This window comes from Scomber japonicus, chromosome 11 (genome assembly GCF_027409825.1).
Source record: "Scomber japonicus isolate fScoJap1 chromosome 11, fScoJap1.pri, whole genome shotgun sequence".
Taxonomy (NCBI): domain Eukaryota; kingdom Metazoa; phylum Chordata; class Actinopteri; order Scombriformes; family Scombridae; genus Scomber; species Scomber japonicus.
The window spans coordinates 28,469,904-28,492,222 of NC_070588.1; the positions used below are offsets into that span (position 1 = coordinate 28,469,904).

Genomic DNA, 22,319 nt, shown 5'->3' on the forward strand with positions numbered 1-22,319 from the left:
ATCGCAATTATTTAATATACAATATATATCGTCCAACAAAAGTAGTCATGACAGGTCTAGCTACAGTATGTCATAGTATAAGTCTTTATATAATAAATGAATGTACTTCACTGTTTTAATCAAACTACAACTTTGGAATGTGACTGTCAGTTAAATGTCACAAAGATTCAATACTTTTTGGTTTGTTTTGTTTTCCAAGACCTTCCTCAAGGCATTTCACCATCATCTGCAATTTAGCATGATGGGAACAAAGAGGCCAAGCATCAAACCATAAACACCCACAGACCAGCATTTGCATATTTTGCCAATATAATGTAACATAATACAGACTTGAGAGAAATAGCTTGAGTTAAAGTATAAATATTCAGAGACAGACTGAATCAGACAAACTGTTGGTTCACCTTGTGTTTTAAGTGTGTGCCTGCAGCTGTGTGAATATCCTCTTCCTACAGCATTAACCTCTTATCCTCACCTGACCCACCAATCAATTTGTCGGCAGTTCTTTCAAAACTGCTCTTACATAGGCTGAATGGTTCAGTCTAGCCGCAGGCGTTTTTTGTCTGTTTTTCTTTTCTTATTTCAATCATGATTTTTTTCTCTAAATGAATGCAAAGAAGGTGAATCTGGGACTGAAAGGCGTCGCTCCCTGAGGTCAGAAGCCTCCCAGCCTCTGCCTCTCAGCACACTTTACCTCCAGCTAATTAGGCTTCAAATCTCTCCCACCTCTCCATTCCATATTTATTCCCTCCTTGAAACGTGCTTATTAATTGTTCGGCTTAGCTGGTCTCTGTATTAGTGTGTGTGGGCAGTGTGTGTGTGTGTGTCTGTGTGTGTGTGTGTCTGTGTGTGTGTTGGTAACTTCAGCGATGCAGAGCCACACATCAAAGCCATCACAGACACTACGGTCGTCCTTGAGCCAAAATGGCGACACGCTCCTCCCTTTCAAATGGACTATTAGGTTCACTGAAGTGTGAATTTGCGACTGACCTCATTATGATTATTGTTTCATCTGTATCAGAGATTGCATCCCTCACTGTAATAGTGCCGCTTAATTAAATTGACACAAGAAGGTTAGCGGTGAACGCGTCGGCCATGATGGAAGTCGCCCTTTTTTTCCCGGTCGGTGTCACGGATCACCGGAGAACATGGCGTCTCTCTCTTTCTCTCTCTTCTTTTTCCTCTCCTCTGCTTGGCTCTGCTTTGTCTGCCGGGTCACCTCTGATGTGCTGGCTAAGCAGTAACGTCTTTATTGGATCTGAGCCGACCTCCGGGTTCACGGAGCCCCAGACCTGGCACGAAGAGCTGTATCAACACTTGGAGATTCCTCAACCTCCAGGCTAAAACACTACAGGGCTCTTCAAATAAACCACCAAGGTCTGTGCCAGGAATGAAAGAGGGAGGAAAAAAAACAAACACAAACAACAAGAATCTCTTCTTTTCAGCTTGAATGAAAGAGAGGAAGAAGAAGAAGAGGGAAGGGGAAAGACGCTACGAAGGAGTTGGGAAGAAGCGGGAGAGAAGGATGAGACGGAGAACGAGTGAGACAAAAAGTGGGGGGTATAAAGGAGAGGAAGCGAGGGAGGGTGGCAGAAAGTGGAGAGGAGCCTTTTGAGAGAAAGGAGTTATTCAGTTGATGCCTTCATCCTGCGTTCCGGAGGCATTCAGATCGGCTCTGGTGGCTTAGCTTCGTCATTAACAGCTTTAGATTTAATTAGCCGTCATTAGGCTTCTGTTTGACTGGAGGAGCTTACAAATATTTAATCACTGTTTGGGTGATGTACCGTGTATGGTGTTTGTGTACGAGATGAAGGAGGAACGATGCACTGAAAAGTCTGATTTTTGTCATCTTTCAGAGGTTGTTTGAATACATGTGCTAGATGAAGTCTGGATGTGGTTTGTCACAGTGTGGTGTGACTCTGGTGTTGACTGCTGAACTAGTTACTTTGTGTATTTCTCATTTTTGCATGTTTAACTTAAAGCTGCAGTACATAACTTTTTTTTTTGCCCCCTTCTGGAAGTGAAAGTAATTACAAAAACACTCCCCCAACATGTGCATACATTATAGGCTCTGCTTCAGTCTACTCGGTGGCTACTGCTGTGGCTGTAAAGTGGTGGATAAATAGTTTTTAGCACCACAACCCCTGCCAAATGACTCAAAGCTCATTCAAGTTAGTAGAGAGAAGTTAGCTGCTCAGTACCCTTGCTATGCTCCCATAGAGCTTGCGAGGGTCGTGTACCTGCAGATTTTTGTTCCAACCAATCAAGAACACATGATTCAACCAATCAACTGTCTGAAGGCTGAGATCAGTTTATTAAATGAGTCCAGTCTGGTCCTTCTGCTTGGTTGGAATGAAAACCTGCAGCTACATGAACCTTTATAGAATAGTTTGGACATGTCTGGCCTATGAGTTTGATCAGTGTGGGAATGTCAAACCTGAGGTTTATCTGGCCTTGATAGGCTTTATTAACATTGTGTCAACTCGTTTGGTAAGAGCTTGAATGTAAAGGACATTCATTTATATGTAACATTTCCACACTGCTGTTTGAATACTAAATCTACATTTGTAGTTTTTAAAAATCTAAAACAGGTATGAAGTTGCTCTTAAAATGTATTTATCATTTAGTTTGTGTGAGAGTATAATATCTCTTTGACTCTGTGAAGCTGTCAGCTAACTCTGGTATCATATACAGCATTGTTGATTAGCGCGCGCTGTTTTTATATAACAAATAAACCTCTCTGTTTTCTTCCTTCCTCTCCCTCCTGCCCCCTGTAGGATGTGCTTGGAGGCGAGGGACCCCTACTGTGGCTGGGACTTCAGGCAGCGGCGCTGCACCACACTGGAGGAGAGCTCCAACATGAGCCAGTGGAAGCAGAACATCACTGTGTGTCCGGTAAGAATGAGGCAGTAAACACCTGGTCACATCTGTCCTCACAGGGCCTCTAGAAGACTTAGTGCCACGCTGATGTCATCATTCATGTGTCACAGCTGTTGGCATCATCCATGACTCATAATGACTGATGTTTTGTACAAGACAGGACAGGATGTACGAGTATTGGGGTAGAGATGGAACATGAACTGGACTTAAATGGATTAGATTACATTGATGCCAACTGGACTGAGTTTGGCTGAAGTGAATTGAATTGCAGGAAACGCGTTGCTCTATAATCTTCTGAAAGAAAAGTCTAAAAATCATAAATGCTCTGATCAGTCACTGACATCAGCACTGGATGTTTGCTTTCCAGCTGCGAAACCAGACCACCAATGGAGGCTTTGGAGCGTGGGCTCCGTGGCAAACCTGCAACAATGATGACGGGGTGGACGGCATGACCTCCTGCTTGTGTCGCTCCAGGTCCTGTGACAGCCCCGCCCCTCGCTGTGGAGGCAAGAACTGCCAGGGCCCCACCATCGAAGTGTCCAACTGCTCAAGGTAGGACAAACAAGAAGGGATGAATATTCTCACTGAGGACAATAATAATAATAATCATTTGATTATTAACACCATAATGTGATTTGTGGCATTTGTAGCCATATTTAAGTATTACTTAATCCATATTACAAGGATTTATTTCCTTGTAATATGGATTAAGTAATACTAATAAATACAATATAACAGATGAATCAATGTGATCACTGAAAAATGGTTTCATAACAGGAATGAAATCACTGTATTTAGTAAGAAGGAGAAAATGACTCAGTTTTGGTCTTCGGTTTTATTGCAACACTGTAACGAGTTGAAAGCAAGGCAGTAACAAAGTCAGCCTTCTATTATTCACGGCAAATAAAAATGAAGACAGCCTGAAGATTTCATGTGTTCAAGATTTGAAGCACCTACTCGTCTTACAACTATCTTTTATCTGGTATCTCTAAAAAAAAAAAGGAAAAAAAAGGAGCATTAGACTTGTTCAGCACGTTCACATCACTGCTGCCAGAGCACCATCACTCCTGTTCTTCAATACTCACTCCAGCATCCAGTTAGTCATGAGATAGATGTTAAAGCAGCGCAGCTAGAAGGATGAGAGTGTTAACAAACTCAGTCCTAAATACCTTGCACATGTGCTTGACTTATAAAAAACACTTACCTGTTGTACTTTGAGTACTTCTCAAATACTTCTGCACACAAATGGAAATCAATACTTGATGATCTTAAATAAACTGCCACAACTTTTAAATCTAAATGATATGAAATGTAACTCTTGTTTTTCTGTGTATATGATCAGTTACACGTTTCTGTGTCCTTTCTGGAATGTAACATTTGATCTGTCATGATAACTACTTTTATTGGACATATATTGTCTCAGAAATAATCACGATAAACAATATTATTGTCATTTGAAGATCATTTTATACCACTGATATAATGATAATATAATAGCAGGGTCATGTCCATATATCATAAGATAAGTCGATATATAGACATGATGATGGTGATAATTACGTTACTGTTCGATAGGTCAATAACTTAATAATTGTGACAGGCCTAGCTGTTGTGCATTAGTATAAGATTAAATATGATAATACAATGGGGTATACTATAGAACTGATTTATTCATAGATAAAAAGATGGTTGAGGTTAGTTAAGTATATATCCTGGTCCTGTAAACCATGCTATGACTGAGCACATTGAGCCAGTCATTGTACATATGAGTCAGATCAGCTGAACTCTAACATCTTTTCTTGAACTGTGAGATTGTAGCAGCAGCTTCCCCTTTGACTTTGAAGAATCTACCTCAAGGGTACAATTCATGCTCTGACAGAACATGAGAAAGATCATCAGTGTGAGGAACCTCATTAGAAGATGTAGGTGACACCCAGGTTCTCCTTGTGACACCTCTCAGCACCTCTGTCTGCAGGGGGAATTGGCCAATCAGTGTTAGAGAGAGCAGAGGCTAGACAAAGAGCTTACAGGCACCTTCATCCCGCCGGATAGCTACGCCAGATTTAATCCCTGGTGTCGAAATTGAATTGTGCTTTTGCAGAAAGTGGCAATTAAATCATGAGGAGTGCTACCCAGGAACAAAGCACATAAGCAAATGGAATGAATGTTTCCCTGTCTGATTGAGCTCCCTCTGTGAGCATTTCTGTTTCCTGATGCATAGAATCAGAGCAATGATTAGACAAAGCTTCAAAATGTGTTCCTAGCATTAGACAACCACATTCACAAGACTTATACTAAAAGCACTGGTGAATAATAATAATTATGCAGGCCCATTGTGAAATGAATTGCTAATACTTTCCCCGTGTGTGTGTGTTGCTATAGAAATGGAGGCTGGACGCCCTGGTCGTCATGGGGACAGTGCAGCACGACCTGTGGCACAGGCTTCGAGCTGCGCCAGCGCTCCTGCAACAACCCGTCACCCAGACACGGCGGCCGCGTGTGCGTGGGGCCGAGCAGAGACGAGAGGTGAGGAAGGCCAGATGTGTCGATGAAGTAACTTTTAACCGATTCAAAATGTCTTATTGTGAAATCTGAATTATTCCAGCTGAACTCAGACCTACAGCATGACTCTCTTTGTGTGCTTAAGTCTTCAAACATGATACAAATGACATATTTAACATACATCAGTGCTACATATGCTGCAGTAGATTTAGCTTGTCCTCACTCAGCCAGCTGATACTACAGCTGCTTCAAGTCCAAGTCAAGTCTCAAGTGTGTCAAATTACCACATAAGCCATTTTCACTGCCTTCCAAAACTGTAATAAATGACCATTATAAGAAATGATTGATGTGATCATTTCATATCTGATTTACAGTAAATGTTTGGTCAGGTTTTGGCAACTCTGTACTGCTTAAGGTAAGAGGGAAACAGTGTGGTCATGGTTAATAGAAACCATTGCTCACTATTGTAAGAAGACTGGTTGCATCAATTTTAACAAATATGAGAACAAACACACACACATACACACACACACACACACGGAGGAAGGTTCAGAGCAGTCCATCAAAATGAAAACACGTTGCACAACTCGTCTCCAGCGTCTGATGTTTTTTATTCACCCAACATTATCAGCTGTCTTGCCTTGATCAGGGTGGAGGAGACTTGGTTGCAAACACTCAGTTGGTCTCTGGTGTCCAAAGTCTGACGCTTTGTGCTCACAGGCTATCCAAACCTGCATCCAGGAGCTTTTTCACAGAGAACATTGATTATTTGCACAGCCAAGAGGAAAACATGGACTACATCATAACATTTTTAAGTGAAGGAATGCTGTTCTTTTTGTTAAGGTTAGGTTTCTTTTGGGGTTTTTTAGGCAATTAAGTGTCAACTAAGTCTAATTAAAGTCACGTCACTGTCTCAACAGGTTGTGCAATGAAGGGGTTTCCTGTCCTCAGCCCATCTTCTGGACCCCCTGGGGCTCCTGGACCAAGTGCAGCACCGAGTGTGGGGGAGGCGTTCACTCGAGGGTCCGCACCTGTGAGAATGGCAACAGCTGCCCAGGATGTGCGCTGGTAGGAGACATACATACATATACACACACACACACACACACACACACACACACACACACACACAAATAAATACACTCAGATGAATAAAGATAACAGAAGAACATCTGTCTCCTTACTGCTATGATATGATCTCAAATGTAGCAGTTCCACTTTAAAATCAGAAGTTCATCAGTTGAAGTAGAAATGAATGAGATGTTTGTGTTGTTAAATAGTAAATGTTCCTGTGTTACTGTTCTGTCAGTTGGTTTCTAAACAGCAACACTTTAATAATTCTAGATTGAAATCAGTACAGAGCAGGTGATAATGACAGCAGAGATAAATACACTCACTGTTCAGTTTCTCTCTCCTGATCTTACATAGCTCGGGTGCCGTCAGCCACAGTGACACTCATCACCTTTTTAGCTGTTTGTTTACCAAAATAAAATGCCTGTTAAATGTCAACCAAATCTTTGACGTCAAAACAAAATGTCATATTTCTTTTATGTGTATGTTTTTAAATGTGAAAAGTGCAGGATGATTTCTGTCGCAGTGATGATTGATGGTCTCTAGTGAACGCCTGGAGTTTTTCAAAGTCAATATCTGAGTATCTTCTAAGTGACATACAGGTGTGCTTTTAATAGGAACAGTACAGGAGATAGCATTGTTTGTCATTTTACCAAGCGGCAGAGACCAAGACAGATAGCCAGGAGATAAGCCCTCTATGGTTCATAACTCCATTATCTATTCTCATACGCCACTCTTGGGACAAATGACATTACATACAGAAATTAAGTAATCAACCCCTGCAACCCCTCCCATTCAGGAGTACAAGGCCTGTAACCTGGAGGCGTGTCCCGAGGTGAAGAGGAACACACCTTGGACCCCCTGGATGCCTGTAAACGTGACGCAGGGAGGGGCCAGACAGGAGCAGAGGATGCGCTACATGTGCAGGGCTCACCTACCCGATCCACACGAGCTGCAGATCGGACGCAGGAAGGTGGAGACACGCTTCTGCCCAAACGACGGCACAGCAGCCTGCGAGACTGACAGTGAGTTAACCAGCTGACTGATACAGTGATGATACGGGAGGGGAACATCGAGGGGGGGAATCCACCCTAAAATGAATTCCCTTTTTAAAGAATTTAGTAGTTAGTAGTTGGAATAATAATGATGTAAAAGTCTGAGCTGACTTCTAGTGCTTCTTGTAGAAATTTCAATAGGTTTGAAACATGTTTTTTTGTGTACTCAGGCACACTTACTACACACTTCCCCCCCCCCCCCCCCCACACACACACACACACACACACACAGAGTCCTGTATGAACAGAGTGAAAAGGCAGTGGCATGTTAAAATCTCTCCCAGTAGGAGCGTGACATGTTGAAAGTGCCCTCCTGTTAGACCGGTTAGTGACAGGGTCACAGTCCAGCACTCCCACACCCACACACACACACACACACACTGACAGAGAAGAGAGAGCCACACAGGGTCACAGTCCACCGCTCTCCACTTGTGGCTTTCTCAGGCCCCCCTCTCCTGAATCGATTACCTGTCTCCCCCTGTCAGCCTCCTGGGGGGGGGGGGGGGGGCCGCATCGACTCTGACAAACTGATGAAACACTGACAGCTAGGAAACTGTGGGTCTGTGCATGAGGGACACAGACAGAGTTAAAGAGGACAGACAGAGAAATATGCCTGCTGGCAAAGTCACACACACTCAAAGAATCTGCATGTTTCGTGTCTCTTTGAAATGATTTCAACTCAATGTGACTGAACTGCACATATATTAATGTCTTTTTTCCATCTGCTCTCTCTCGTCTCTGTAAGCTCTTGTCGAGGAGCTCCTGAAAACGCCGGTAGTGAGAGTGGCGGGCACCGGCTGGTCGTCATGGGAGACCTGGTCAAGCTGCTCTCAGAGCTGCGCCAAAGGTTACCGCACCCGTCGGCGGAGCTGCTCCGGACCAGAGGGGAAGAGCGCCCCTGTGGCCTGTCGAGGTTCACCTGTTGAATACCAGGACTGTAACGTCCAGGTTTGTCCTGGTGAGTACAACACACCAAAACTTCTACTGTGTTCTCATTATTTTAGCTTTGTATTCAATAACAAACACAAAAGGAATTTATTGGTGTCTATTCAGTTTTATTTTGAAATTCAACAGGTCAGAATTAAAATAAGATTATTTCTTTGTTAGTCCCATAGTGGGGGATTTACAGTATTGCAGCAGCAAGTGGACATAAAAAATAGAGCAACAATAGAATGATAAAGAACAATAACTATTGTCAAAAACATATTGATTACTGTAAATTATAAAACTAAATCATTAATACAAATGTTTGGTTGGAAATTTGATTGTAAAAAAACATTTGGGCAGAGCCCTGGTTTTACCTTTAATTGTTCCTCTAATAAGTGACTTGCTCAAACTTATTTGCATTTTTTTCTTTCATTTGTATGATATGAGCTGAATTTACAGTGACAACAGGGAGTATGAACCTTTTTTATTTGTATTTCTATGTCTTGTATTTGCTGCCAGATGGCTTTGATTACTGTAAATTGCCAATTTTTTATTTGCCCAAATTTATAGAACATTTTTGTAGCAGGGACAGAAAAACTTGGTGATATTGACATTTTTCTACCCATATTTGTAACAGGAAACATGTCTGCTGATGTGTTTACATCTGATGGAAAACAAACCTGTCAAATTTTGAAGATGCGTGACAGTTTTAGTCTTCCATCATCGCTTCAGATACAATTTGACTGCAGGGAGTTGCAAACACAGACAGCAGACAGTTTGTTATAGTTTTTCTAACTCACTCACTTTATTTTAAAAGGAAAAGATGTGCACACAGACAGAGATAGAGACAGAGAGAGAGAGAGAGAGAGAGAGGTCAATGATGGTAGTAAAATACTGCTGAGTGGATCATTAGCTTCATTAGCTAATGGTTACCAGCAGCTGCAGCAGAGCCCTTGGACAAATGAAGTTATCTATTTCAAACTCCTCATCAAACCATAATCAGCTGACCTTCAACTGTGCTGACCGCAGACTGCTGCACTGACACACTACACTTATTACACCCACCTGACTGAGGACACACACACACACACACACACACACACACACACACACACACACACACACACAGTGGTTGGCATTGTAACAAGGGCTGCTATCCTCTGAAGAGCTCATGTTAAATATGCATGACTAGCTCCTTATGAATTAATGATTTATGATTGGTTAGCGCGACACTGATCAAGTTCCTGTAATGCATTTCAAATGTTATTTGTTAAAACATCTACATGAAGTCTCTAGCAGTTAGCTTAGCAACCGAGAGATGTAACCCAATGAAAGCAGAGGAGAGGTAGCCTTGGTTACCGCCCCAAAGGCCTTTTCCCATGTGTGTCACGTGCACAGCCGCTCTCACAACGGCCGTCCCAAGCAGGTGAGAAGGACAAGGCCACTGACAAAATAGAGAATGAGTGTGAAATAGTAATTGATGATGAGGTTAGAGAGAGGGATGGAGGCAGTATAGATTGCTGAGGAGATTGAAATGAATGGTGTTAATGTGTGTGTGCGGAGGGAGCAAGTGAGTGAGTGTGTGTGTGTGCGTGTGTGTGTGTGTGAGTCATTGAGTCAGTCAGTAAGTCACAGTTAGCCTGAGTTCAATTATAACTTTCATCAACTCTTACTTCCAACCTAAAGAAAACAGCCCTTTAGGTTTGTTCTCACTGCTTGACATGATATCAAACTGACATGGCTCTCCTTCCTGGTTCCATGGTTCTCGTGTGCTCAGTAAAGAATTGGTACTTTACTGCTGGCAATGAGACAGGCAGATATAAAGATGTGTCTGAAGAACAACATGTATCTTGGTGTTGTTGAGGATGATCTAACTGGAAGAAAACTAATTTACTTTGGTTGTCTGAAGGTGATATATTGAATTGGCTCTTTAAGATGGAGATTTTTTGGTTTTGCAACATTTATAGGAGAGGCTTGGCTGCTAAGACAGATGACTCAGAGGACATTTCTGCCATGTGGATTAAATGTTTTGCTCCAGTCTCCTTGAGAATGTGTGAACCTGTATATTATGATTTTGCCACGTAGCCATCCTGGTTGTTACTGGTTGGTGTCTTGTAAGCTCATATGGGCTGGGAACCTGACAATAAACCAATCAATCAACTACAAGACTACGTTTTCAAAAGAATCAATCATTTAAGTCTTGCTTTAAGTCTTTGCTCCAAATTGAGGCTAAGTTAAGTCTTAAGTATTGACAAAGTCAGTCTCAGTTCAAGTCTCAAGTCATTAAACTACTAGTCAGTTTCTAGTCTGCAGGTGTGGAAGCATTCAGTGTAACTCAGAGCTGTTGATAAATCCAAGTCAAGCATCAAGTAGTGTAAGCCAATCTCATGCCATTTGAATGAGTCAGTTACAGGTCATTCAATTAAAGCCAAAGTCCACAAAAGTCGAATTTCAAGTCTTCATTACTGTGGCTCAAGCATAACTAAAGTCTGCAGCTTTAGTAGTAAATTGGCTTCATCTAATTCACATTACAGTTTCTAGTGTGTGTGAGCCAAGCAAACACATGGAGGTCAGGAGTGGAACTTTTCACACTTTTGACTTCATATATTTCTAAACACGAGTGAACACAGCAAGTGAGAGTCAGCAGTCTCAGGAGAACAGACAGAGGGGAGACAGTAGAGTCATAAGAACAGTGTGTCAGTCAGGTAGTCAGTGAGTCGTTCAGTAATTCACTGAGTTAGACACTAAGCCAGTCAGCCAGGTAAACAGCCAGTTAGTCAGAGGTAAGTGGTCACAGCCTGCTTCACTCTCAGTGTCACACTAATCCACTCAGCTAATGGAGTTTTCTGCAGCGCTGTGACGTTACCCGGCAACGGCGCTCCTCTCCGTCAGTCAGAGGGGCGTCATTCAGTCAGGCAGCCAGTCAATTTGTCAGTCACACCGTTCTGATTAGATGGGATGAAATATTAACGGTGCCCATGGGAGAAGACTGAATCAATGCACAGGAGCAAGACAGGACACAGCAAAGACAAAGTAAAGATATGATCAGGAACAGAGTCACACATCCACTGTCATTTATTACAACAACATAGAAGGAAGGAAAAGCATATGAAATCTAGCATGGATGTAAATATATTATATTTTAGAGCTGAAAATGTTCTGGGTGAACAAACACAATGTGCTTACCGTTTGTAGGGTTGCATTATGTTTCACTATTGTGAAGCTGGATTTACTGTATGTTAAAGCTTAGCTACATAGCCTATATTATACATCCCTGCTCTGCCCTAGAGACCACAAACACAAAAAGAAGCTGGCAAGTCAAAGTCAAGTCTCGAGTCTTTGAAAGTGTTTTTATCGTTCCTGCTCAAAGTCTAGATTCCTTTGGGGAAAGTGTACAAGTCAAGATGCACGGCTGAATGTGAACATTCAAATAACATCGGCTGTGTTTTTTTAGTCAGCTGCAACTCAGTCCATTGATATCATTTTTAAAAAGACTTGTCTGCTATTGTATTTCTTTTTAATTGTGCTGGGATTGTAGCAGGTTAAAAGTTAAAACATGACCTGTGAAGTGAAAGAAAAAAGGATTCAATACCTCTCTACTTAGATGAGATCAGCACCTCAAACTGAATCTGTCCAAGACTGAGCTTCTTATTTCCAAGTCTGGGTTCATCATGTCATTCCCATCCAAGTCTGCAAATATTCTCAGGGTTAGACTAGATGACCAGCTGTGGATCTACACGACCTTTCTTCATCACTGTACAACATCAGGAGGAAGGGTGTAACTTTGGTACAACAGGCCAAGGTAAAGAACAATGAAACACAATGATGATGAAGATGAAAAAGATTAAGAGATCAAAAAGACAACAACAATGAACAAACAATATCATATAAAAGCAAGTCTGTAGAAATGATTTTACTGATTCTGCTAGCCATATTTCCTCATGCAGGCCCTTCCAAAGCTGAAGGGCCCTGATGGCACCCTTTAGATTTCAGCCTCAACTCTTGCCAGACGGCCAGAAGGGACCTGAGGATCTAAGGCTGCAGGCTGGCTCATACAGGGTCAACTTTTCTGTTTAATAGCTTGGAGCCAGTCCCACATTCAGGGACCATGGTAACCAATACAAGCTATTTCCCTTGGCTGCCAACATTAATTATTATAACATAAGCAATAGTGTATTGATGTTGGCTCAGTCAAAATGAGCCCTTAACATCAACAGGTCTAGACAGAAGATATGATTATCCTGGACTACAATACTGAATATTTCTAATCAACCGACTCACATTTCCTCTCTTTCTTTTCATCCCCTCTACAAAGAAACACATAAAATTGAACTGCTGCTGTTGGCCTTTCATTTTTATGAACTGCCTCTCGCTCAATCATTGAACTTTTTTTTCAAACATGCATGCATGGAACCCGTCCATGTCCACAGATGCTGAAAATGCACTATAAAACCATGTCGGCTACTCATCCGTGGTCATTTTTTGGAGCATATCAGGGTCTTAAAATCAGCAGAATCTAACAGCTGACCAAACAGTTGTGTATTAAGCTTGATTTCTGCGGTTGAAAGAATAATAAACAGATTTTGAAAGCGGGGGTGACACAAATGGGATTATGAAAGGACGGAATGTGGACATTACGCAAGATCAGGAGGATTCAGCCAGTGTACTTGTCTGAGCATGCAGTGCTACTCCCAGTCCAAGTGCTGGTCAACTACAATCTGGACTACTAACTCTCACTTCTGGTGTTCAACCAACCTAAACGAGCTCATGTCACATCTCTTTTTGTCTCTGGTGGCTCCTCACATTATTAAAGCTTTGATACTTGCCTTCAACACAACCAATGGCGTCTTCCTCAGCACTCTCTCTCTCTCTGGTCAGCTACTTAGGAGTTGGTACCACACCTCCTCCTCAGTCACTGTCCTCTAACACTCGCCTGGCTCCTAAGTCACTTTGGATAGAAGCGTCTGCCGAATGACTAAACGTTAATCTTTAGGGAGTTGAACTTTAAGCAAGTCGGAGCAGTAAATTCACAGTCAAGTCTCCTTATTTTGTGAATCAAGTCAACAGCTCTTTAAACTACATTAAGAGTGAATTAAGTTCAATAATAAAACAAAATGAACATAAAATGGACAGACGGAATTTGAAATTAGGGGATAATTGGTCAAAATAAATAAATAAAGCAGGATTGTATTTCTACATTACACAAAAGGATAAAATGGTTCAACAAGATGTTTGTAATGTTAAATGTTTACATTATATTACATTGGTGAACATTTGTGGAGCGTTTTTCACAACCACTAAAAGAAGCTTAACCCAGCAAGCTAAATAAAGGAAGAAGTTTGTGTCTTGAGAAGGTCTACAGAGTGATATCTTTTAGAAAGTTAGTTGTTTCTTAGCGTCCCTGATTAAATACTTGTGGTTCTGACTGTGCTTTTCCAACGGAGCCAAAGTAATAAATCCTGATAAAGAGTCTGCCACTAAAAAGAACATTAGTCTTGAAAACAGGAGTCAAGATAGTTTGGATTACTGTGGAAAAGCAGTATGTAATATACATATATATGTGTGTGTGTGTGTTACAGTGAAAGGCTCGTGGTCCTGCTGGTCTCCCTGGTCTCAGTGCTCTGCTGGATGCGGCGGCGGTCTCTACCAACGCACACGCTCCTGTAACAGCCCCGCACCCGCCAACGGAGGTGATATCTGTATAGGACTACACACTGAAGAGGCTCTGTGCAACACACACACTTGTGATGGTAAGGCCACACTTTAAAAATAAATCAGATCAAACTATAACCAATATAACTCATGACCCCCACTGCTCCAGGTCCTTTTTTCCTCACGTCTGGAGGCTGCCAGTCGTCTCCCACACCATATTCATCTCCTTTGCAGAAATTGCTCCTTTCATCTCTTCCTAATGAATAAAGCAGGACTTAGATGTATATGAAAAGGTAAACAGAGTCACGCTGTGAAAACAACCCGTCCTCCCACCGTGTCATTTCCCGCTGCGCTTTGCTGGAGCTCCGGGCGCCATGGCAACCTCTCTGGAAAGTTTATACAGAGATCAACCTGCGTGGTTTTAATGAATATATGGAAATCTTACATAATGTGTCTGCACGTTTTAATGCTGAATGTTTATTGATACTAAAAGGCAAACTATAAATAACGCAGTATTAAGTAAGTACATTAAAAGATCACTACAGCTGCAATATAACACTGCAAGACATCATTCTCAGTTTGCTTTTGTTAACTTTATTTAGGCTGATGCATTTTTATGGCCTTGTTCCAGGCATATGTCAAATTTCTAGTTTTTATCAGGACTATATCTTCACAAGAAGGCAAACTTGGTGGATTATTCATAGTAACTGGGACTTTTTTTTAATGGAAAGGCGTACATAGCCCTGTCATGATAACTACTTTTATTGGACATATATATTGTCTCAGAAATAATCACGATAAACAATATTGTTGTCCTTTGAAGATCATTTTATACCACTGATATAATGATAACATAATAATGTAAGGGGGTGGGGATTGGAGAGTGGGTTCCACACTTGTGTAAAGACACAGCCTGTCATTATGGTTGGGGACAGAGTTATTTACATTTAATGCTTCTACAGTCTCCACTCAGGACGTACACAGTGAGGAATGGAGGACACTACTTGTTTAGCCAATGTGACATGAATAACCTCTTAGCTGCTAATGTGAAGTGTGGCAATACTGAGGTAAAAAACAATTATCAAGGTCATGTCCATGTATCATATGATAAGTCCATATATAGACATGATGTTGCTGATAATTAGTGTACGATAAGGATAGGACTAGATTTGCAGTGTCATTTTTCCACACTGTGAGTAACAGACGATATCTTTACAAATGAATCAGCCTGTCAAGACACCACTAGAATTAATATACATCTAATATAGCATAGTTTTTAGTTGAACTGATCCTTTAATAATAGGACATAAGATAAAAAGGTGAATTAATAGAAAAAGACTATAGCACAAAAAGTAAAGTAAAACAAAGAAGTTGCTTTTGACAGAGTTGGCTTTGGATAAAATTGGATTTTTTTACTGGTGTTATTTTTTTTCTGGTTTGGAGTTTGGCCTCGCCTCCCCCCAAAAGTCTCACACCATGTGATGATGAGATGTGAGATGTATAACAAACGGCCCTCCGTGTTGTCCCCTCCGCCCCCTTCCAACTCTCATTCTGCTTCCACAAGGACACTGAAATATTTATGAGAGATCTGTGTGCTAATCCAGGAGGAAAAAAAAGAAAAGGATTTCAGCATCAGAACTCATAATAAGCTTTCAGCCTGACTTTGAATGGAGCCACAGTTTAATATCAAACAGCCTTTTCTTTTTTTTTTCATTTCGGTTCCACAACATGATTTTTAATCTTGATTCATTTTGAGAGGGAAAACAAGAATGACCTGCACAAATATTCATCATCGGTGATGTTCATGTACAAAGTTTGTGCATCTGTGTAAACACTGTGTGGAGCCTCGTGGTGCGGACCATTTGTGCCTAAATGTAATTGTTGTTTCCTCTTAACTGTCGATTCCCTCAGCTGCTTTTCACTGTGAATTAGCCCAACTGTCCTTCACAGGAGAGTAGTGCTCACAGTCAGCCTTTCTTCTAATTACACACAAAGAAAGGTAAATGGCTTTCTGTCTTTCTTTTTTTCCCCCCCCTTCCCTTTTCTTAAGATGCTAATCAGCTTCCTTTATCAGGTAAATGCTTTCTTGTTTGAGTTGGACTAACACGCCCCCGTTATGGCCTGCGCCAGTACACTGTCTGCTAACATCTCTGGACCCGATCCATCTCCTCTCCCCCTGTTCATTTATCGACAGGCACCAAACATCGGTCATCTATCGGGGTGGGGGGGTCTTCACTTGGGCCACTGCCCTCTCTCTACATGCGTAATTAGTGGCAAGCTGCCTGTCAGTCATAGAGATATTTGATGCCCCCTATCTCAGGTCATTTGATTAAAGTCTCCCAGCAGTAATGGAGGACAGCAGGAAGGAGCGTCGGAGCGGAATACTAACGAGCCGCCTCGGGCCCCCGACGCCGCTCCTCCCGCCTCTACATTGCAATCACGCAGGTCGTCCGGGTGACAAAAATAAATGGGAATAAATGAAGCAATTAAAGCGGGCGGCGGTGACGCGCGGTTATTAAACATGTTTGAGGTGCTCGCTGTGTTGTGTGTGTCTGCTTAGACGGGTGCACGGCCAGGAGGGAGCAGACGGTGGAGATGGAGCAGCCTGACGGTGAGCTCCACAATGATGATAGGAAAGGTAAAAGAAAAAAGTTTTAAAAAACCTCAGACCCCCCTGCTCTCTCTGTGCCAAAACTGCACACTTGAGAGCACCCTGAATAACAAACCGGCCTTTTTCAACAAGTCTTTTCATTGGGGTTAGCATGCGCTGCCTCCACGCCGGCGCTTTTGAATGCAGGGTGAAAGAGTGCAGCAAGTGCACGGTTCAAAGGGAGGGGCAGAGAGTTTGGGGAGTTTTCTTTCCTCTTGGGTAGGAGCCTTTGTTTACCGCTCGCTCGCTGTGGGGAAACGGCACTAAAGCTTGGCTTAGGAGACAAAAATCTCCGCTATGCACTAAACAAACTCTCCACGGGTTTACTCTTCCAATCCTGTTTACATCACAAACACTTTTTTTTGTTTTTTTTTTTGGGTGCATTGGGGCTGTTTGGCTGGCCCAGGAGGTTTGGTAGGCCGCTGGTGGTGACAGCTTGGGTGGGCGCGCCGGTTTCCAAGGCCCTCGGGGTTGTCTGGGTTTGTGTTGATTTGTGTTTCTTCTTCTGTGTTTAGGTGGCTGGATGGCTTGGTCACTGTGGTCAGCCTGTGATGATTCAGGCATGCAGATGAGGAGCCGGGTGTGCGGGGCTCAGGGCAGCAGCCCCTGTATGGGGAACAGCACTCAGCGCAGAGACTGCAATGAAATACCTGGTAAGTCAGTGAGAAGTCTCCCTCACTCATCAGAAAAGGTCAGCTGCTGGAGCACAACACAATGACAGGAGCAGAACTCAATAAATGATTACATGCATAAAGAAAGAAAGAAAAATAGATTTTGGTCATGAAAAATGACAATTAAATGAAGGTCTTGGATTTCTTTTCTACAGTTAATATAAAATAATATGTCCAATATAAAAAGTTAATATAAAAATATTTTATTCAGGCTGCTTCTGTATTTCTACATTTATTCATTAATGGGTTTCTACATTGATTTATTACTGTATTTCTGTGTCGGTATGTTAATGAGGTGGGCGGTCCTAACCTCAGGATAAAGCCACATTGGTTACAGGCTCCATTCCTCGTTGGTCATTGACTTGACTGCGGCAAATTCTGAAGGACACTAACATGTGTCTTCATGTATGATTCACTGTCAGCGTTTTTAAACGTGCGTGGAGCTGCTGTCGACTTTTCTCACTGATACTGAGCTCTTCTTTCTTTTTTGGTTGGTAAGTGTATCATTGTCATCTGCTAACCTGTTTAGCCAGTGAGCTAACCGTAGCCTACTGTAAAAGTCTCACCTACTGTTTATATGTTATATTTTCAGTTTGCCAGACAGTATTCAATAAGCATTTAACCTACATATCATATAATTAAAATCCTACGTTTTGTAATGAACATATGAAGTTTCCAATAGACAGACAGTGATGAAGCATGTGTTCAGTTTGAGGAACAATCATTATGTAACTGTGACAATAATAAACAGATTAAAGGAGGAGAGTTAGTCATCCTTTGTATTTCAGTGGTCACATGTACTTACTTTGAGCTCAAGCTGATCTATATACAAATAAGTTACACATGATTGTATTTACAGAAGCAGCCTGTCTCACAGTCACAGTACAGTGCAGAAGATGAAGACCCCTCCAGTCTGAACAGCGGACCCTCTACTGTTCTCATCCACTCTGTAGAGACAAACATTTGAACATTTCTATTGTCAGGATGATGTAGAATACATTTTTTATATGACAAGAGGTGAAAGATGACTTCTGCTGGCCGAGGCTAACTAACTTCCAGTTTAACCTTCCAGAGATAAAATGATTCAGTCACTCCTCTAGACTGTTGAAAAGTCAGCAAATCATTTCATGACACTTAGGAAAATTGTCCGCTCTCTTTCACAATGTAAGTCTCTGAGAAAAAGTCTTTCTGGGTCCAATATCATCACATAATGTTGTAATCGCAGTTTGGCCGCTATGTCAAATTGGCTTCAAGGGCCGGTGCTCTCTTCCTGACAGTTTGCCCTGGTTGACTCACATCCTGTAATTACAAGGACCACCCACTCAATTCACATGCTGACACAGAAATACAGAAATAGAGAATTGTAGAAACAGAACTATCTTAACTTAATGTATAGAAATAAATTCAAAATGTATTATTTATTATGCTTATGTCATTGTTTTGTGCTGCACATGCTCTGAATCATTAAATTAGACAGAAATATGTCCCAGCTCCACAATCAATTAATCAATTCACTGATTGGCCGTTCAGGTTCAGGATCGACCAATCAGGTTCAGCTCTCCTTTAATCCTTCAGTCTTCACCGTCAGCTTGTGACATCGTCCTCGTACTGAGCACCACAGCCATTCAGCTTCATCACAGTTCACCCTCCTCATCATCCTCACTCACAAACACATCCACACACACCCACAGTATAGCTTTAAACTCATCTGCCTCTGTTAATAAACCATAATTAAGTCCATGTGAATCCAACAAGTACAGCGATTGGCCCCGTTGGCCTCTGCGTGCCTCGTTATGCCGATGACGATCTCACAAAGTTTCTCCTCAAATGATTTTTTGGTGGCCCCCGCCGGCACAGACTCAGTCCACACTCATAATGCCTAATGAATCCAGACCAAGGCCATTAATATTAATGGCTTGTCACAACACCAAATCACATCTAATTTTATTGCAAATTTCAACGAGGCGATGGATGGATTTGTTAAGGTCACTAGCGAGGGGGGGGGGGGGTGAGGAAGCTGAAAAATTAGGCAAAAAAAAAAAAAAAAAATTAATCAGGAGATGCAGCGCTGCAATTAAAAGTGCTCACACACGCGTCAACCCTTCCTGCTCCCTTCTCCTTCTTCTTTACCCTCTCAGATGTGCAGTGGTGGGGGGGGGGGGGGTGTGAAGGGGACAGGACGTGTCATAGCTGCAAATTATCATTCTCCTGTCAAATGCTCCTAACTGCAACTGCAGAGGCTCAAATATGAAGTTTTGGAATTTACTGATGCCAAAAAAAAAAAAGTCCCCACAGAATAGCTGCACAACATTTAAATGACATTTCAATTTCTCATTCACTGTTCTTTTTTGGGTTTTGTTTCTGCATGTGTCAACTCCCCTGATGTTACAGTCGCTGGTTGTGTTCTGGAGGCTCTTTTCTCAGAGGGCAGTGTGTGTGTGTGTGTGTGTGTGTGTGTGTGTGTGTGTGTGCATGCATGTGTGTGTGAACGTGTGCATGTGTGTGTCCTGACCCTATGTTCCTCTCCTCTCTGCAGTCATTCTCCCTGCATCTGGCTTTGATAAGGACCAGCACTGTGGAGGTAAGTGGATTAACAGCAGCCTCCTCTTTGTCTCCGTCTGCATGTTTAGACTCCTTTTTTTTTTTTTTTCGCCCCTGTATGTTCCCACAGATGTCCGTCCATGATGTGTGTTTTCATGCATTATATGTGCATTTTCATGTCTATAGTGTACTCTACCAGCCAATGATTGAAAGTGGTGCAGACATTATGTACACTGTGATGTACCTGGAGCAGACTATTGTGGATTATTGCACAGACAAGAGAGACACATTCAAGAGCGCTGTGTTGAGAAATGTCTGACTCCCAGCAGCACTGAACATGATTGAAATATCTGCTGTCTTGAATAAAAAACATTGAATTTGTGGCGGCTGCAGAAAAGCAATAGTACAAAATAAAAGTGGAATTCTGTCACAATCATTATGTTGACTACACTTTTCAACCACAATATTAATAAAAAGTACAAAACCCAAGCACATATTCCTGTCCCTGAAAACACAATCAAAACAAGACGGAGGCCAAATTGCTCCGATTTTTATTGACAGAAAGACTTGAGCAGATTTTAAACCAGCTTTGTATCATTATAGTCTGCATAGTATATGTAAATGAACATTGTTTAACTTCCCTCCATGATGCCTGCACCAGCTCTCTGCTCATTTGGCGGCAAATGTCCATTGAGTGATGCAAAACACGTTAACTAGCAGATTTTGAAGCTCTGCATTAGATTATAAACTTCTACCTCATTTTCTGTAGTGATGCCTTCAAGTATAGTCCAAGGCAGATTTCACAAAACACTCCGTCTTCCATTTATACTAACAACAGGGAAAGGAAGACACAAAAATATGGACTTTAAAATATCATATATAGGTGGAAGAAAAGTACTTTGATGATATGAGGCTGAATATAGAGGTAAGGAATGAGATGTAACAGAGTGGAGGAGGGAGCGACCATCACAGCTACAGTATATTACAGCAGCAGAGTAACTTTAAAGCAGCGACTGGCAGACAGAGAGGAGACGTACTGAAAACGGCGCACTTCAACAAACTTTGTGGTGCTTTCGCGAACCTGACTTAGTTTTCTGATAGAATATTATATCTGATTTTAACTCTGAACACTGCAACTGTTAAGTTACCTGTAAGTTAACTTATGCGGTTGCATCCAGCTTGAGCACGATGCAGTCTGGCTACTCATCATCAAAATCAGGTATAAGAAACAGCGTTTGGTTGCAGTTTTGCGCCTCTTCTTTTTAGGTCAAATGGAGACTCAGAGGAGTTCTGATTGAGAGCTCTGGCCTGTGTGCAGCCGTGCAGCTCTCAGTAAGTTTGCAATGACGCTGCGTGTGTTTTATTATCCTTGCACATTGGCACGATGAGGAAAAACATTTTGTAACTGAAAATAACCCTCAGTAAAAAGATATAAAGCTGCTCAGGCTTTGCTAAACAGCCACTCTGCTGGATATTAACATAGAATCAGTCTGAATGCAGCAATGCAGTATGAGGAATCTAAAGCCTTTCTTTCAGGTTTCTCAAGTCATAGGGCACAAATTTCAGAAATAATTGCACATTTCTACTACACAAGAAATCATCATATTCACAGCAGTGATTTTTCTTTTTAAATCATACAAGAATTGTTAGACTCTCTAAAGCTTTGGAGTTTTGTTCTCTCTGAAATAGTCTGTAATTTAATGCTCCAGAGAAAAAAGGTATTTTTTAATTTAACAAGCTTTCATTGCTGCCTCAAACAGCCCAGACTACATTTCATGAGCTCAGTTCAGTCAGACGGGTCAACAAATTGACTATTCGCAGTAAAAAGAGGGTGTACAGTCATATTTGGCAGAAAGGGTTCTGCTCTTTGAAGGAGCTCACAAAGAATCTGAGAAGAAACAACAATTCTGTTTGAGGAACAAACGCATACACGACCATTAAATCCCAGTTAAGTGCCAGAATCCTCGAGTATGGGTGGAGGGGCTAGTCGTGAGAAATACAGGTTATATAGGCCAAGATGTACACCTGCATGAGTATGATTGGATGTTATTAGCAAAACAACTGATGAAGAAACCAGATATGATGAAACATGAGTGAAGCTTTTGATACTAATGTGTGACTAAAGTGTTGAACTAACGCTATACTTGGAGTTTCTTAAAGGAACAGTGTGTAAGATGTAGTGGCCTCTAGTGGTGAGGCTGCAGATTGCAACCAACTTAAGTCTTATTTTCAGGTGATTACGCACTAATTAAAACATACTACATATTATATTCAATTGCCTGCCAAGTCTGTTCCTCTAGAGAACACTAAATTGTACACACTGCACCTTTAACTCTTACATACTGTTCAGATCAAATTTGACCTATTTTGACA

General features: G+C 41.7%; 1 protein-coding gene across 1 annotated transcript in view; it reads left to right on the forward strand.

Moving 5' to 3' along the window:
* Positions 1–22,319, forward strand: part of sema5ba (sema domain, seven thrombospondin repeats (type 1 and type 1-like), transmembrane domain (TM) and short cytoplasmic domain, (semaphorin) 5Ba) — a 108,028-nt gene that overhangs the window by 82,185 nt on the left and 3,524 nt on the right. The window contains exons 11-19 of the mRNA XM_053329178.1: positions 2,775–2,892; positions 3,245–3,429; positions 5,260–5,403; positions 6,300–6,447; positions 7,250–7,475; positions 8,251–8,463; positions 14,012–14,182; positions 17,250–17,387; positions 19,942–19,986. Coding sequence (XP_053185153.1) covers positions 2,775–2,892; positions 3,245–3,429; positions 5,260–5,403; positions 6,300–6,447; positions 7,250–7,475; positions 8,251–8,463; positions 14,012–14,182; positions 17,250–17,387; positions 19,942–19,986 — 1,388 coding nt within the window. The remainder of the gene's footprint in view (positions 1–2,774; positions 2,893–3,244; positions 3,430–5,259; positions 5,404–6,299; positions 6,448–7,249; positions 7,476–8,250; positions 8,464–14,011; positions 14,183–17,249; positions 17,388–19,941; positions 19,987–22,319) is intronic.